At 51.7% G+C, this 13,980-nt stretch overlaps 1 protein-coding gene across 10 annotated transcripts in view; it reads right to left on the bottom strand.

Moving 5' to 3' along the window:
- The window catches only part of WDR37 (WD repeat domain 37), a 46,771-nt gene that overhangs the window by 18,944 nt on the left and 13,847 nt on the right, over positions 1 to 13,980 (bottom strand). For 8 of the 10 annotated variants that reach the window (XM_032473742.1, XM_032473748.1, XM_032473747.1 and 5 more), the window contains exons 4-9: positions 11,476 to 11,571; positions 10,984 to 11,048; positions 7,452 to 7,587; positions 6,138 to 6,209; positions 2,478 to 2,522; positions 751 to 827 (exon numbers count right to left, since the gene is read on the bottom strand). In XM_032473742.1, coding sequence (XP_032329633.1) covers positions 751 to 827; positions 2,478 to 2,522; positions 6,138 to 6,209; positions 7,452 to 7,587; positions 10,984 to 11,048; positions 11,476 to 11,571 — 491 coding nt within the window. The remainder of the gene's footprint in view (positions 1 to 750; positions 828 to 2,477; positions 2,523 to 6,137; positions 6,210 to 7,451; positions 7,588 to 10,983; positions 11,049 to 11,475; positions 11,572 to 13,980) is intronic. The other 2 variants (XM_032473744.1, XM_032473745.1) reach the window with 1 other exon arrangement.

The following is a 13,980-nucleotide window of genomic DNA, read 5'->3' as shown; positions in this document are numbered from 1 at the left end:
GGCTGTGCGGACTCCAGCAAGAGCCGCCCTGGGCAGAGAGTCGGGGACGGGGTCGCCCAGACGGATCACTGAGACCCCGCGTGGCCACCCACGGAGGCACTGGGCTGCCGTACCCGTACCCAACGTTCGGCCATGGACGCCCCCTCAGCAGGCAACACCTCCCGTTACCAACGTCAAAAGTGTCCCGACACAAAGGCGGCGTCACACACGCCACTGTCTCACATGGCTCATCTCGTGTGAAAGTTAGACAAGCCATCTGAAGTCAAACACGTAGAAAATTAAGCAACACAACCGAACCATCAAACTTAGAAGAACTAACGTGAGCAAGTACACGCGTGGGAAGTGGGTGAAGGCAAACACGTCAGGCAGACAGGGCTGGGCCTTCTCAGGCACGGCTCCGGCCTGCGAGGGCCGCAGAACAAAGTGCCAGGCAGTGCGGGACTGGGGGCAGCACCCTCCTCCCTGCAGGGGGGGCTGTGCCGGAGCCCCTTCCCGTGTGGACGCCCCTTCCCATGCGGACGCCCATCCTGGATCAGGGCCCCACCAGACCCTGGTGACTCCCGGAGAAGCCCATCTCCAGACGCAGCCGCACTGGGGCTTAAGGCTTCACGCCATGAATTTGGGTGGGGGGGGGGACGACACATTCAGTCCATAACAGTTATTTTAAGTTTGTCCTAAAACTTACAAGCATCCAGAACCCACCAACACACCCCAGGCCAAGTCTTCAGGGTAAGGAAGTGTGCTGCTTACACTAGTGTCGGCCACGGGCTGAGGCGTCGGCAGCTGGACCGCGTATCTCCAGACATGAGCAGTCTGATCTCCAGAAGCTGCAGAGAGAAACCGGGGAATTACCACCAGGTGCAGACATGCAGGTGCCGGGCTCCGGCTGAGCTCCGTGCCTTGGTGTCAGCCCTCCCTAGCGAGACCTGACCGTCACCTAAACAGCCACTCCTGAGACTGCGTGTGCCACTGAGAACAGCAGCAGTGCACAGAACCACCCGCCCTTCATTTTAGGGTACAAAGCTGTGCAGGCTCAGAGAATATCTACACATAGTAGATTTTATCCTCCATCTTCATAACCTACAAAAACTGACAGCCTGGGACACCACCACACACACTTCCCGCCCACTCAAACTGGACGCACTTCACAGCCGTGCACCGGGCCCTCACACGCCCCAGCCAAGCCGGAGAGGCAGTGCTGGGGCCTGGGAAAGGCAGAGGGTGGCGGAGGGGCACAGACAGGATGCCCCAACTCCCCTCACAAGAGGGGAACCGAACTCCACCTTCTCAGCAAAGTGGCGGGTGGTGGCACATGTCTGGCGGCATCAAAGGAACCTACTGCCTGACTCTCCCATCTCCCTCCAGATCAGCGTCCTATCCAAACCCCCATCCAGCGCTGCCCTCCCCAGACCACGACTTTCTGGGTCATTTCCAACAGCAGCTTCCTGACATGTCTCTTGATTCCATCCCCTCTCCAACCTCCAGCTGTCACTGGTCTCCCTCCACTTTCTCACCATAGACGGTCAACTTACCAAGGCTCCAACTCCTCGCCTGCTCCACCTGCCCACTGCTCATCCAGGTAGCAACAAGACACCATGGCCGAGGCCTGTTAAAACTGGGCTCGCAAACTGACCTTCCAGCCTGATTCACTTGCGTGTAAGAGTGCCCAGTCAGCCTCAATTCTGTCCTCTATCCCAGGGTCAGCAAACCTGGCCCACGGGCCGGACCCAGGCCGCTGCCCGCCCAGTAAACATAAACAAGGGTCACTGCCCGGACCACGTCCAGTCATCCGCGCCGTCTCTGGGCTTCCACAGAAACAGAGCTGAGCAACTGTGACCCAGACCGTGTGGCCCTCAGGATGAAAATACCTACTTCTGTTCCTCTACAGAAAAGCTTGCCCACCTCTGGCCTAGACAGACACATCCTTCAAGACTACCATCCGTGTCCACAGAACATCCGGGGCGCACAGGCGTCAGGCAACTTCACAGGGAAACCCCTCAACACGACAATGAAATGTTTCTAAAACCACCACGTAAAATTCAGAAAGAACGAGCTACCACAGCTCTCTCTGGGAGAGCTCCTCAGAAAGGAGTGAACATGCCGGCTCTGCAGAGCACTGGGGCTCAGGGCTGCTGATTTCCTCACTTCTGAACTGACAGGGCGTCACAGAACTGGGCACGTCGCCGAGACGCGTCCCGCCGGAGCACGGAGAACGGGCGGCGGTGACAGGCTTCGTGAAGACGTCGAGGAAGACGCAATCGAGTCCCTTCTCACCCTGAAGTCCAGCCCACCTAACCTACAATCCATGCTGGTTCAGAAGAGCACTCCTCGCTGTATTTTTCCTTATTTACTTCTCGTGTAATTTGTAAAATACCTACTAACGACTAACTTCTGTGAAAGGCCTGGGTAAGAAAGGAACGATGACTGTTGTCTAAGACCAGCAAGTGACTGTTCGATAAAGAAACAAATCAGCATACCAGTAAGAGCCAGCTGCTCCGACGGGTGAAACTTTATCGAATTTACTGCAAAATAAAATTACAGAAACAAGTTTAAAAACGTATAATCAATATTCCTTACAACTATAGCATATACTGCAAAGTTAAATTTTAAAACTTTAGAACTATAATATTGATAGTCCAATATTGTATCTTTGCATTCAAACTATGAATCAATGTGCAAGTTAGAAAGAACAGAGATACAATATAAGAAAACCAAACCTGAGCTACCAAACTGCTCAAGAGTGGGACACACAGAAAAGAATGTTAATAACTGACTTTTTTTACACATAGGGGAGTCGTCTAGGGTTGAAAGCAGACCAGGACGAAAAAAGAGAATATAACTCTAATAGGCAGAGGCAGGTCACAATGGGGGACACCACAAGCCCGCCTCCCTCCTTCCCAGCGTCCAGACACCCAGTCTGCTCCGCTCCAGCAGAGCTGGGGACTCAGAGAAGGCAGACCCCGCCGGCTCCGGGACGGACAGCTCGGGACGGCTAGGGACCAGGTGAGGACAGTTGAGATGCGCTCCCGGGCTCCGCTCCAGATGCAGGAATCTTCTGGGGAGGCTCTGCTTTTCTGCATAACCAGCAAGAACCAGGAGGGTGGTGCCCGAGCCACGGCCCCTGCCCCGTGAGGTGAACAGAGGGCAGCCCAAGGACTCGGAGTCCAAACCCCAGCCCCGCCACGACACTGTCTGGGGACAGACCGGTCCTGTGCCCTCCTGCCTGCCACGCTCTCCTCGGGCAGACGACGGGGCTCAGGATGGGCAGAGGCCCCGCCTCGTCAGCAGCTCCCGCCACCCAACACAGGGCCGACCCAGCGCACACAGGCGGCCCCCGACACAGAGCGGACGGGGAGCGTCACCAAACCGCAGCGACTGCCCTGGGCTAAGACCCCTCCAGCTACGCCGTTAGACTTGCATTTCTCTAAGAAACTGGAAAGCCAAGGCGGTGCTCTTTCACTACCACCACCTACAAGTAGCTGGGCTGGTGGGGCCTGCGACGCCTGAAGAACGGTCAGCCAAGAAAAACCGCTCCGAATAAACTACGACCACACTGCTGCCAAACGGCAGGACTGCTCCCAGCTCCAAGGGCGACTTTCACTTCTCGGCGTCCACGTGAACTCCGCACACTCGTAACGATGGTGGGAGTCTCGGCAGCGCCTGCTCACGGGCTCCCCAAGGTGTAGGTGAAGGGTGCAGGGCGAGCCCAGCGACCGCCAACAGCACGGCCGGTTTATCCCGGGAACTGTTTCCACCCATGGGGCAGGACACAGGCTGCCTACGCCTGGCAGGTAGGGCCGGAGGCCCATGCAGGGGCAGTGAGGCTGCGGAGCCGACACCCAGCAGGTCAGGCTCGCCCACAGTACCAGCAGCACCTACTTTAAAGACACGGCTGACCTGATGTCCAGCAGCCATGTGTGGAGCAGGAGAGGGTGCCAGAGACAGCAGTTCTTGGCCACGAGCCCCAGAGACACGCCGTCTCTCGATCTCATGACTAACAGGCACGGGAGTTGCGATCTGAGAGAAGGAGGCAGCAGAGGAGACAGGACCACCCGGCCAGATGCACCTGTCAGGCCCAGGGGAGCTGCGAACCTCGGCACTTCCTCTCCTGGGGCAGAGGGGCCAGTCAACAGGTGGGCGTCCTGTCCGGGGATCCAAGAGGGACAAGGCAGGCAATGGACAGTCAAACCATCTTCAGCGCACTGCACTGATTGGACCCCAGGGGCTCAGGCTCCCCTCATCACAGGAGCCTCGGTCATGGTCAGAGCGCTGCCGACTGGAAGAGCAAAAGCAGGCGCACGGCAACACCAGCCTGGTGCCGAGGCAGCTTTCCTCTGCTCTCCTGGAACTCCTCCAAACGCAGCATGAGTCCCGAAGGAAATATGCACAAAGCCACAGTGAACGATACACAAGAATGAGAAGAGACACCCAGAAAACACTGGGGTCCGCAGGTGACCGACTGGACATGAGGAGGGACATCTATAGACTGCCAAGGCCCACGGAATGCCTAACATAATTCTTTCTAAAAAAGACCTACAAAACAGAAGTCCTACAGTCTACAAGAGAAAAACATCCAATCACCCGAGAAGGACCAAGAGTCAAGAGAGCATTCGATTTTTACTCTTTCCTGAAAACTATAAAAAATAGGTCAACAGAACACCGCCTTCAACTTCCAAATAAAAGTACCTCCTATACAGAAAACTATATTCAGACAAACAACCAATCGAGTGTAAGGGTAAAATACACTTTTCCAGCACGTGAAGTCTCAAAAGCCGTCCTCTAAGACACCTTTAATAAGGAAGCCACGGAAGACAGGCTTCCCTAGAGGAGGAGGAGGAACAGGGCCCAGAAGAGGGAGGAGGAAACGGACGAAAGCCCAGGGGATACGGAAGGCCTGGGTGCCAACAGGTCAGAGGGAAGAGGGATGAAGGCTCCAGGGAGGGGCCGAGGGTGACAGCAAAGGGACCCACACCGCTGAGCCCACTCACGTGCAGGGACGCCCCACGTCGGGCAGACAGGTACAGAACGAGGCCAAAGAAAAAGGCCACCACTCCTCTCAGAAAACAAAACTGAGGACTGGAGGACGGCAGGTACACGGTGGGCCGGGAGCCACGCAGAGCAGCCACGGTCAGGTGAAACCCACACACCCACGGAAATGAGTCGTGCTGGGACTGCCGGGCGGGACAGGCTCCGGGAGAACGGGGGCAGCAAGTGAGTAAACCCTCACGCTCCCTCAGAGCCACCTCTTCCTCTAAAACTCAAAAGGTTAGGAGTAAGACAGATGCTGCTTTGGGAAGTGAAGATGGAGAGTGAGGAGGGGTGAGGCAGGAGGCTGCTGTTCACTTTGACACAGGCTGCCTAATTCTTTCTTAATTTGGAGGCTACGTATACATATTAACTTTTTTAGTATTTTTGAAGAGTACATTTGAAGTGAGGAAGCAGAGACAGTCCACGCCACTCACTCAACAAAGTCTGGTGTTGTAGCCACTCCAGGCACCAGCAGCCCCCCAGACACGGGCCTGGGGAGACGTCTGTGTGGGAAAGGGAGGAGCTGGTTCACGTGCTGCAGGACCAGAAAGAGGAGAGTGGACAACAGGGTGCCTGACGGAGTGGCGTCCCAGGAGAAGGAGAAGCCTGGGTCCATGGCCCCAGCGGGACACGAGGCATCTCCTCCCCTCCACCAAGGGACCAAGATGGGCCCACAAGCCCAGGTCTGTGGGGGGCACCCTGCGCCCCCTGCAGAGGCAAGGGCGAGGCAGTAGCTGCGAGGGGTGAGCAAGCAGTGGGTGGGCAGCGTCACAGACAGACTGGAGACAGCGCTCCAGCTGGAAGGAGCCGGGGCGCCGGGAGGAGCGAGGGAGGCCTACGCACTGGTGCCGCAGGAGGAGCCACTGCGCTCGGCCGGCAAGGAGCCCAGGGCCGACAGCACCCCGCGCAGGCCTGACACACACGCCACACTGGATTTGTTAACAACAGCGCACGCGTCCCAGCTCCAAACTAAGTACATGTGGCTTTCTCTCCACCCAGCACTCTGGACAGCACTGCCCAGGAAGCTGAGATGCCCCTTCATGAGGCTCGCACAGCTAGAGGCCAAGACCCGTCCGTCAGAGAGGATGCCCAGCAGTTCGGATGCTCACCTGACCCCACGTGGCCCGTGTACTTGGCGAGGCTCCGTCCCGTCTCTATGCTCCAAAGCAGAGCTGTGTGATCTGCAAGATCGAAACAAACACGAGTGAGCTGTTGCCGATTTTATGGTCTTTTTAACAAAAAAGTAAGAGAAAACCCTAACACTGGTAAGTTACATTACCACTAATTCCTCTTGCAATTCTGCTCTGACTACTCTGTAACTCAACTGATCAAAAAAACGTTTCCAAGAGGATGGGAGAAGCTGGTGACCTGCCCGAGGCCAGGGGACAGGCCAGTGAAATCTGGGGACCTGACTCCTACACACTGTGGCACTGCCTGCACCAGGCTTGCGACTTAGGTCACAGGGTCACCCACATCAAGGGCTCATTATTATGTTGAAATATTGAGACTTTTCAGAACATCAGGCAATATTCAAATCAAGCAGCATCCAAATCCTGCTATAAATTATTGGAGATAACGTATGTTCCTTTGGATTTGACTTCTTTGGGCATAATAATGAAAAGATAAAGGAGACTTGAGAGAAGCCTGAAAAATGCTGCCAACTATCCAAGTGAGATTTCAGAAACAACAGAAAAGGGTCTTTGTATCCTTTTTTACCTGTAATTTCCAAAATAATCTGGGATGCTCACATACGACCATATTTTTTAAAAAAGAAAGAACTCTTCATCACTCTACGTTAGTATTTCCTATTTCCACCTTAAAACGCAGAATCTAGTGAGTAACTTCTCACAAGCTGGTGAAATCATTTTTAACAAGTGAGCACCATTTTTCATTTTAGCAATTTTCTTCTCAAGGGTTAGTTACTAGGTTATGCACCTCAAATAGCTTTCAAAAAACACATTCGCCTCAGTGAGGAGAAAAGGATCTCTCTGATAGTGAACTCAGGGCCACCTGCAGCCCCCATCACCTCAGCCCTGGGCCAGCGTGACCGGACCACACAGCACGTCCCTTGGCTGGATCTCGAGTGGGGAAAAAATGTGACAAGTGCATCTGAAGCAAATGCACAAGTGACTATGGATAACAGGAAAGCCAGTGAAAAACACCTAAGTGACCAAGACTTGCTCCACCATCCAGTGCTGCCCCCACCACACAGTGACTCCACACACGGAGGGCCCGCTAGACACGGCACCACACCCATGCTGCAGAAGGCCCACCGGGGAGTCCAGGGAAGCGCTGTGGCCTCAGAGGCTGCGCGGCCACGCGGGCTCCAGGGCTTGCCCTGCCACCGGCTCCTGGAGGCCAGCCGTCTGCACCCGCTGCTGCCCAGCCCCTCCTGCCAGCGGCGTGGCTGGCTGTGGGCTCACCAGCGGACGCGGTCCCCAGAACCACGGGCTGCGTCCTCGCCACACTGACGTCCCAGATGCCATCCCTGTGGCCGATGTACTCCTTCACCAACTGGCATGCGGCCCTGGATGTGGTGGTCTTGAAGCTGGACACAATCTGGAATTGTGATGGGAAGGGGAAGTAGACAGTTTACTGAGCGCAGGTTTTTAAGTTAAAAAAAAAAAGTAAGGCAGAAGATGTCTTGAAAATGCATAATCATTGAACAGAACATTTAAAAGTTAAAACAATACAAGAGCAAACAGTGGCCTCATCCAGCCACATCTCAGGAAGCAGGAATGAAGCTCTCACGAAGGCCTCAGAAAAGCCCACTATTCCCACGCCTTGTCCGGGGCCAACCACAGAAGGAGGGCCTGCGTGTGCATTTCGAGTCCTCTCCACAAGTCCAGGCCATCACAGTCTCCATATTCTTTTTAAAAAGAGCTAGGAGGATGTGGAAAGTCAGGAAGGTAAACCTCAAACTTGTAACACTAATTACTCTTATCACTGGGGGTCTTTTCTTGTTTGTTTTTGTAACTTACACCAACCACGTGTTATTAGGAGGTAGAGAGTCCAAGGCAGGGATGAACCCAAAGACAACACCTGTAACAGACAAGGTTTACTGAGCGTGGGCTGTGAAGTACGGAAACAGGAGGGAGACAGCGGAGAGACGGTGGCCTCGGCAGCACACAGTCCAGTGGGGACACGGAGGGACACGTGGTCACGCGCCATCATCTTGTGTGACACACACAACAAATAATTCTCACTCTCTCTTGCAAGGAAAGTGCATGAGGAAGACACTAGTTAAACTCAAAGAACTCTTCAGAGTTTGGTTTTTAAACTGTTCTCAGATATAAGATGGCTTTCAGCTTTTAAGCAAATCAGAATAATGCGTATTAATCAGAATACTGAAATCATAAATCAAGTGAAAAAAACTGGTATTATACAGCTGTTTTAAACACTGACTTAGCAAAGCCCTAAAAATGAAGCTAAATTTTAGTATAAACACTTAAAACCCAATCCACTGTTCCATCAACTTAGATTGAGCATTCAAATTACTCCTGATATAGCAAAAGACTCAAACAAACGCACAGTGGAGAGACTGACCTTCCACAGGAAATAAACAGCCCCCAGCTCAGTCTAAACTGACAGAAACCACAGAGAGGCTCCTCCTCAACCCTATCACCCTCTCCCCCTGAACACTCCGTCCTCCTAGTACAGCCACGCTCTGGGTCCACAAGGAAGTGTGCCTTCAGCCTCAAGGGCCAGCCAGGTGCTGTCAGGAGGGAGGAGGAGTCAAAGAACAAGGCCAGGGTGATGAAGGCCACCTTCGGCTCTGGCGTTTCCAACACAAAGCCCCGTTACAAGAAAAGAGCTGCTACCCACATTCCTCACCGACCCCTCCATCAGGGGGAACAGAGGGTCCAGGCCCCCCGTGCCTCTGCCGGCGCTCCGGAAGCCAGCACGTGGTTACCACACTGCACCGCCTCGTGCGGGGCTTCCAGGTGCCCGTGACGCTCTGATCGCCCGTAACCCTGTCTGCTCTAAAAATGCAGCCTCAGTCACACTGCAGAGGCCCACAAGTCGCCTGAATTACTCCAAGGGAACGTGTGACAAAGCAGGGTGCTTCTTGACTGTTGTCTTCACTGAGGTACAATGTAAAGGACACTAAAAACCAGGAGAGGTTTCTCAGTGAAAGAATCTTATCTTTATAAAAACATGTGTGAACAGTTTCACAAGTTCCTGTAAAGGGTCTGCGGCCAGAACACGGCCCCCTCCATGGGCCTCAGAGACACGACACCAGTCCCAGGAGGGGCAGGTCAGCGGGTCACTCAGCACACTTCTCCCCACACAGGGTCCAGGCCATCCACACTGATCCGCAGAGGGCAGTGAGGAGCCTACACCCTGCTCAGCTCCACCTCGAGAACACACGCCACAGTCGGGCCAGGTGCGCCCTGGTCTCAGATCACCCCTCGAATTTCCTGGTCTCCCTTTAGGGTTGGGCACAATGCAACGGCAGAGAGCTGCTCAGCAGGCATGAGGTCCTGGGCGCCTCCACTAAAATAAAGCAACTAATAATAAATAAAAAGACCTAATAACTCCCTCCTCCACAAACAAAAACAAACAAAAGAGACTGCACGCAACGCCGCAGAGGTCGTGAGTCACACACTTCCTACAAATGCAGATAAATTTTTAGTCTCTAAAATGACTGCAGCTTTAAATATCTCCAATACATTTTTAAAGCAATTACTATACACCTTTACCTTTGCCCAAATTTTAGTTTTTACTACTCGTGCTAAGGGCTAACGTTACATAATCCTTTCTTCCTCTACCTCAAAATAACCAGAAAGTATTGGAATTCTAAGACCATACACTGTATACATAAAGTGCAACAAACAATGTAACTCAAAACAATGTTAACAAGAAGTTAGATGAGGAAGACATAACCTCACATGGTATTTTAAAGAAGTTCAACGTTAATTTACTAAAAACTTCAAAACTACTGCGCCTAAGCTGGATAACACAGAACACAGTAATTTTTAATTGGCCGCTTACACCCTAAAGTTTCAAAAGAAACACAAGCAAATGTCAGCGATGTTCAGGCTGTTTGTAAACAGAAGGCTTCCAAGGCATTTCAAGAAAGCAGGAGTCTCGCAATGGGCACCAAGGTAAACGGCTTTGAGCTTCAAGGGAACAAACTAGGAAATAAAAAGCTAACAATAACTACTTACACCTTCCCACCCGACTCACCACAAATTTCAACAGTTCCCTAAGGTGTAGCAAAAGTAATGTGCACTCAGGAAGGTTAGGTAATTAATTAATCTTTTGTTTATTTCAAATACTCCGAAGTGGAGATGCATACAAAGCTACCTCAAAATACTACTTCACAGTGTATTCCCCCACAGATAATTAATTCCCAAATAATTAAATCCTTGCCACTTTAAGAAGGTCAGAGCAAGACAACTTAAGAAAAAGCAAAGCATTACAAATGCCTCTATTGGACTTGGAGACAGACAGTCACTTCTTGATTGCACTCAGAAAACTAAAGAGGTGGATACTTGTTTGTCTGATTTTGTTGTGTTTGGCGGCAGGAGAGGTAATTGGGTTTATTTATTTATTTTAATGGAGGTACTGGGGTTGAACCCAGGACCTCGTGCATGCCAGGCACACACTCTACCACTCAGCTACACCCTCTCCCAAGAAGAGGTGAATAAAACATAACCACAGCTCAGAACCTAAGTTCCACTGCTTTATACCCATTTATCAGCTTGCTCCAAATTCACAATCTCTTTATTAAGCCAAATAACAATACAAAATGTACCTTCTCTCAAAAAAGACCACACTCACAAACACGTAACATACAAGCTCACTGAGGAGCAGAGGTGATGCCCGGTGTCCGTGCACTGTGGCCACCTGTCACCGACAAGGCTCCTTCCAGAAATTCGGTTCGTCTCCCTCCACCACACACAGCTGCACACCCTGCACACCACGTGACGGCCCGAGTGCCGCACGCACCTTGCTTGTGGAGGCCTTGTAGGTGGTCTTCAGCTTCTGAGAAAGCTGGCTCGTGCTGTGGCTGGCTGCAGAGACAGAGAATCAGCAATCAGGACAATCACACACCGAAGAGCCACAGCACTCAGGGCTGGGGCAGACGGAGCCCGCTCACCTCGCCCGCCCTGAGACATAGGGAGGTAGCGCAGGCTGAGGGCGAGTCCGCACTGACAGAACATGGGGCAGAGCTGGGGCAGACGGAGCCCCCTCACCCCGCCCGCCCTGTGACACAGGGAGGCAGTGTGGGCTGAGGGCGAGTCTGCACTGACAGAACAGGGGGCAGAGCAGAGCAGGAACCCAGGCTGACTGGGCCCTCTCTCCCCTACACCCGCACCTGAATGATGTACTTCTGGGTCCTGCCAACTGCAAGAGGAAGTGAATACTGTCCTCCATCAAATTCCAAACTTCCTCCACACTAACCTGTATTGTGACCCCTGCGTGAGCAGTCAGCCTTACCTTTCGTTTTGAGTTGGCCCTTGCTCAGTTCTGCCCCATCGATTGCTTGTCCTTCAGCAGCTAAACGTTCATTGAGAGTCTCAATTTCTCTCCGCACTGAAAAGTAAAACATGTACTTCTTACATATACTCACCAAGCCCAGAACTGAGCTCGTAAAAATGTTACATTTTATTATTGTCTAAACAAAGACACAAATGACACCCCAATCAACAAGGTCATGTTCACAAAGTTTCAAAAAACTCAAAGACGTCATTCCAAGAATAAAAGCCCCAACGCCCTTCCTGCACCAGGAAGACATTATGCTACCGGGTCCTCTTGGATTTCAACACAGTTCCCTTCCTCTGTACTTTATTCTACACACCTGAAAATGTTATTCCGGTATTGTCTGAAACTCAATGAACTATTCACAGTCTAGCTGAGAACACTGAAACTGGGGGATAAAAACACACAAAAATCAATGTAACTGCTACTGCCTGGCACACAGCACCAAGAGAGGATTACACACCTCAACGATTAAAAGTTCAAGGGAAGTTAAGAAAAGTGAACAGGAGCGGGGAGGGTGTAGCTCAAGCACTAGAGCACGTGCTTAGCACTCATGAGGTCCTGGGTTCAGTCCCCAGCACCGCCTCTTAAATAAATAAACCTAATTACCTCTCCCCACCCCCACTCCCTCAAAAAGGAAAAGTGAACAGGAAGCACAGAAGCACAGGGAATGGGGAACGAAGAGGACGGAAGCGTCATGAAGACGAGGAGAAGCAGACACTGCAGGGACGAAGCTGACGCTGCTGTGCATTCCTGGCATCAGGCCCGGGGCCACCTGTAGATGGAGGCCGCTGTCCACGGGCAGGAGGAAGGAGGCCCAGCTGCGGAAGAGCTCGCCCATGGACACGAGCAAAGCACCGATGCAGCGCGACCCTGGCCTGGCCACTCATCTGGCCAGCGCTAAGGCCCTGTGCCTGCCACCAGTCACGCCACGCCGCCTCCCAGGGCCACTCACATCTGCTCAGCATGCAGGGAGCACAGGGGAGGTCAGCCTGGACGAAGGCTGAGGGCAAAAGAAAGACTCAGAACAGACCCAGTCTGAGCAACTTCAACACGGTCACAAGCCGCAGGAAGCCACCAATTAAGCAATCGACAGTTTGGAAACTCCAAGTACCTCCAGCATTAGTCATTTGTAAGCTGTAATTTTTCTTGAACAAACTGCATCAACTCATAAAACACAGGGCCTTGGATCACAGTGGAAAATCAACAGTGCTTCAGTTGCTGCAGCTCTGACACCTAACCCTGAAAACCAGGTGCAGTGCGCGGGATCTAACTTTTATTTTTTGTAAAAAGTTTGAGTAACTTCTCACTCTGTAGATTTTCAAGGTGGGCTTCTAAGGAGAATTCAATATTAAAATATTAAATTGTGCATCAGCAAAGTTTACATGACACAGGACCACCAAACACTTAGTTCCAGAGTGAAAAGTATCTTCACAACACAAATGCTGTTTGTCAGTATTCGATTTTTGGAATCAACTTACAAAGCATGAAAGATTGATCATAAAATTTGCATTAGACAAATGTAGCCATAAACACAAGCCCTCTAAAAATAACAAAAACTGAAAGTACTAGAGCAGAGATGGGGTAAAGGACAGGTCCACTTCCTAACACTTGTCAGTGAGGCATGAATGTGTGCAGCCTGAAGCTGGCACAGCTGAAACAGTTCATTTGAATTTACAAGCATAACTATGAGAAAACTAAAAGCAAGAAGTGCAGAAAACGCTTTCCTCTGCAGAGTGGGATGGGCTGACAGGCGGGGAAAGGGCATCTTTCCTTTTCATATTGATGGTTGCTTAAGCAAATGAAAGCACTGCTTCTAAAATTAAAAAAAAAAAAAAAAAAAGGCCTGGCTACTTTAAAATTCTTTTGATTTACCTTTAACAAGTCAAACAGATAACACATACATTTTAGAAAATTCTCTAAATATGGTATATTTTAAAGAAAAACAAATCAACAGTTTCTCAATGTACAGTATATTTTGTATAGGAGAAGTTACAAGATGCATTTGTTCCTCATAAAATCCTAACTCGGATTGGCAGGGATGGCTGGCAGAATACTGCCTGCCCCAGAGATAAGCCGTACGTGTGACCTCGTGGCAAAGGCACCTTGCAGGTGTGACCGAGGGAAGGACCTCTGATGGGAGATGACCCTGCATGACCCATCCTTCCCACGTGCCCCCAGGAGAGGGTCAGAGATGCATGAGGAGCCGCTTACAGCTCTGAAGGTAAAGAGGGAGGAAAGCCAGCCAGATGGGGCCTGTGTCCTCAAGCTGAGGGGAACTGGAATCCTCCACAACCAAACAAGTGGGAGCGAGTCCCCCCGATGCCCCCAGAAGGAGCACAGCTCTGCCAACGCCCTGATGTGAGGGTGCGGGGCTGCAGGACAATGCCTGCGCTATCCTGAGCCCTACAGTTTGTCAAAACTGAAAGGGACACAGTGGTGAACACCTGCCACAAGTTCAAC

Source organism: Camelus ferus, chromosome 35 (genome assembly GCF_009834535.1).
Source record: "Camelus ferus isolate YT-003-E chromosome 35, BCGSAC_Cfer_1.0, whole genome shotgun sequence".
Classification (NCBI taxonomy): Eukaryota; Metazoa; Chordata; class Mammalia; order Artiodactyla; family Camelidae; genus Camelus; species Camelus ferus.
This window is presented reverse-complemented; position numbering and strand designations above follow the sequence as displayed.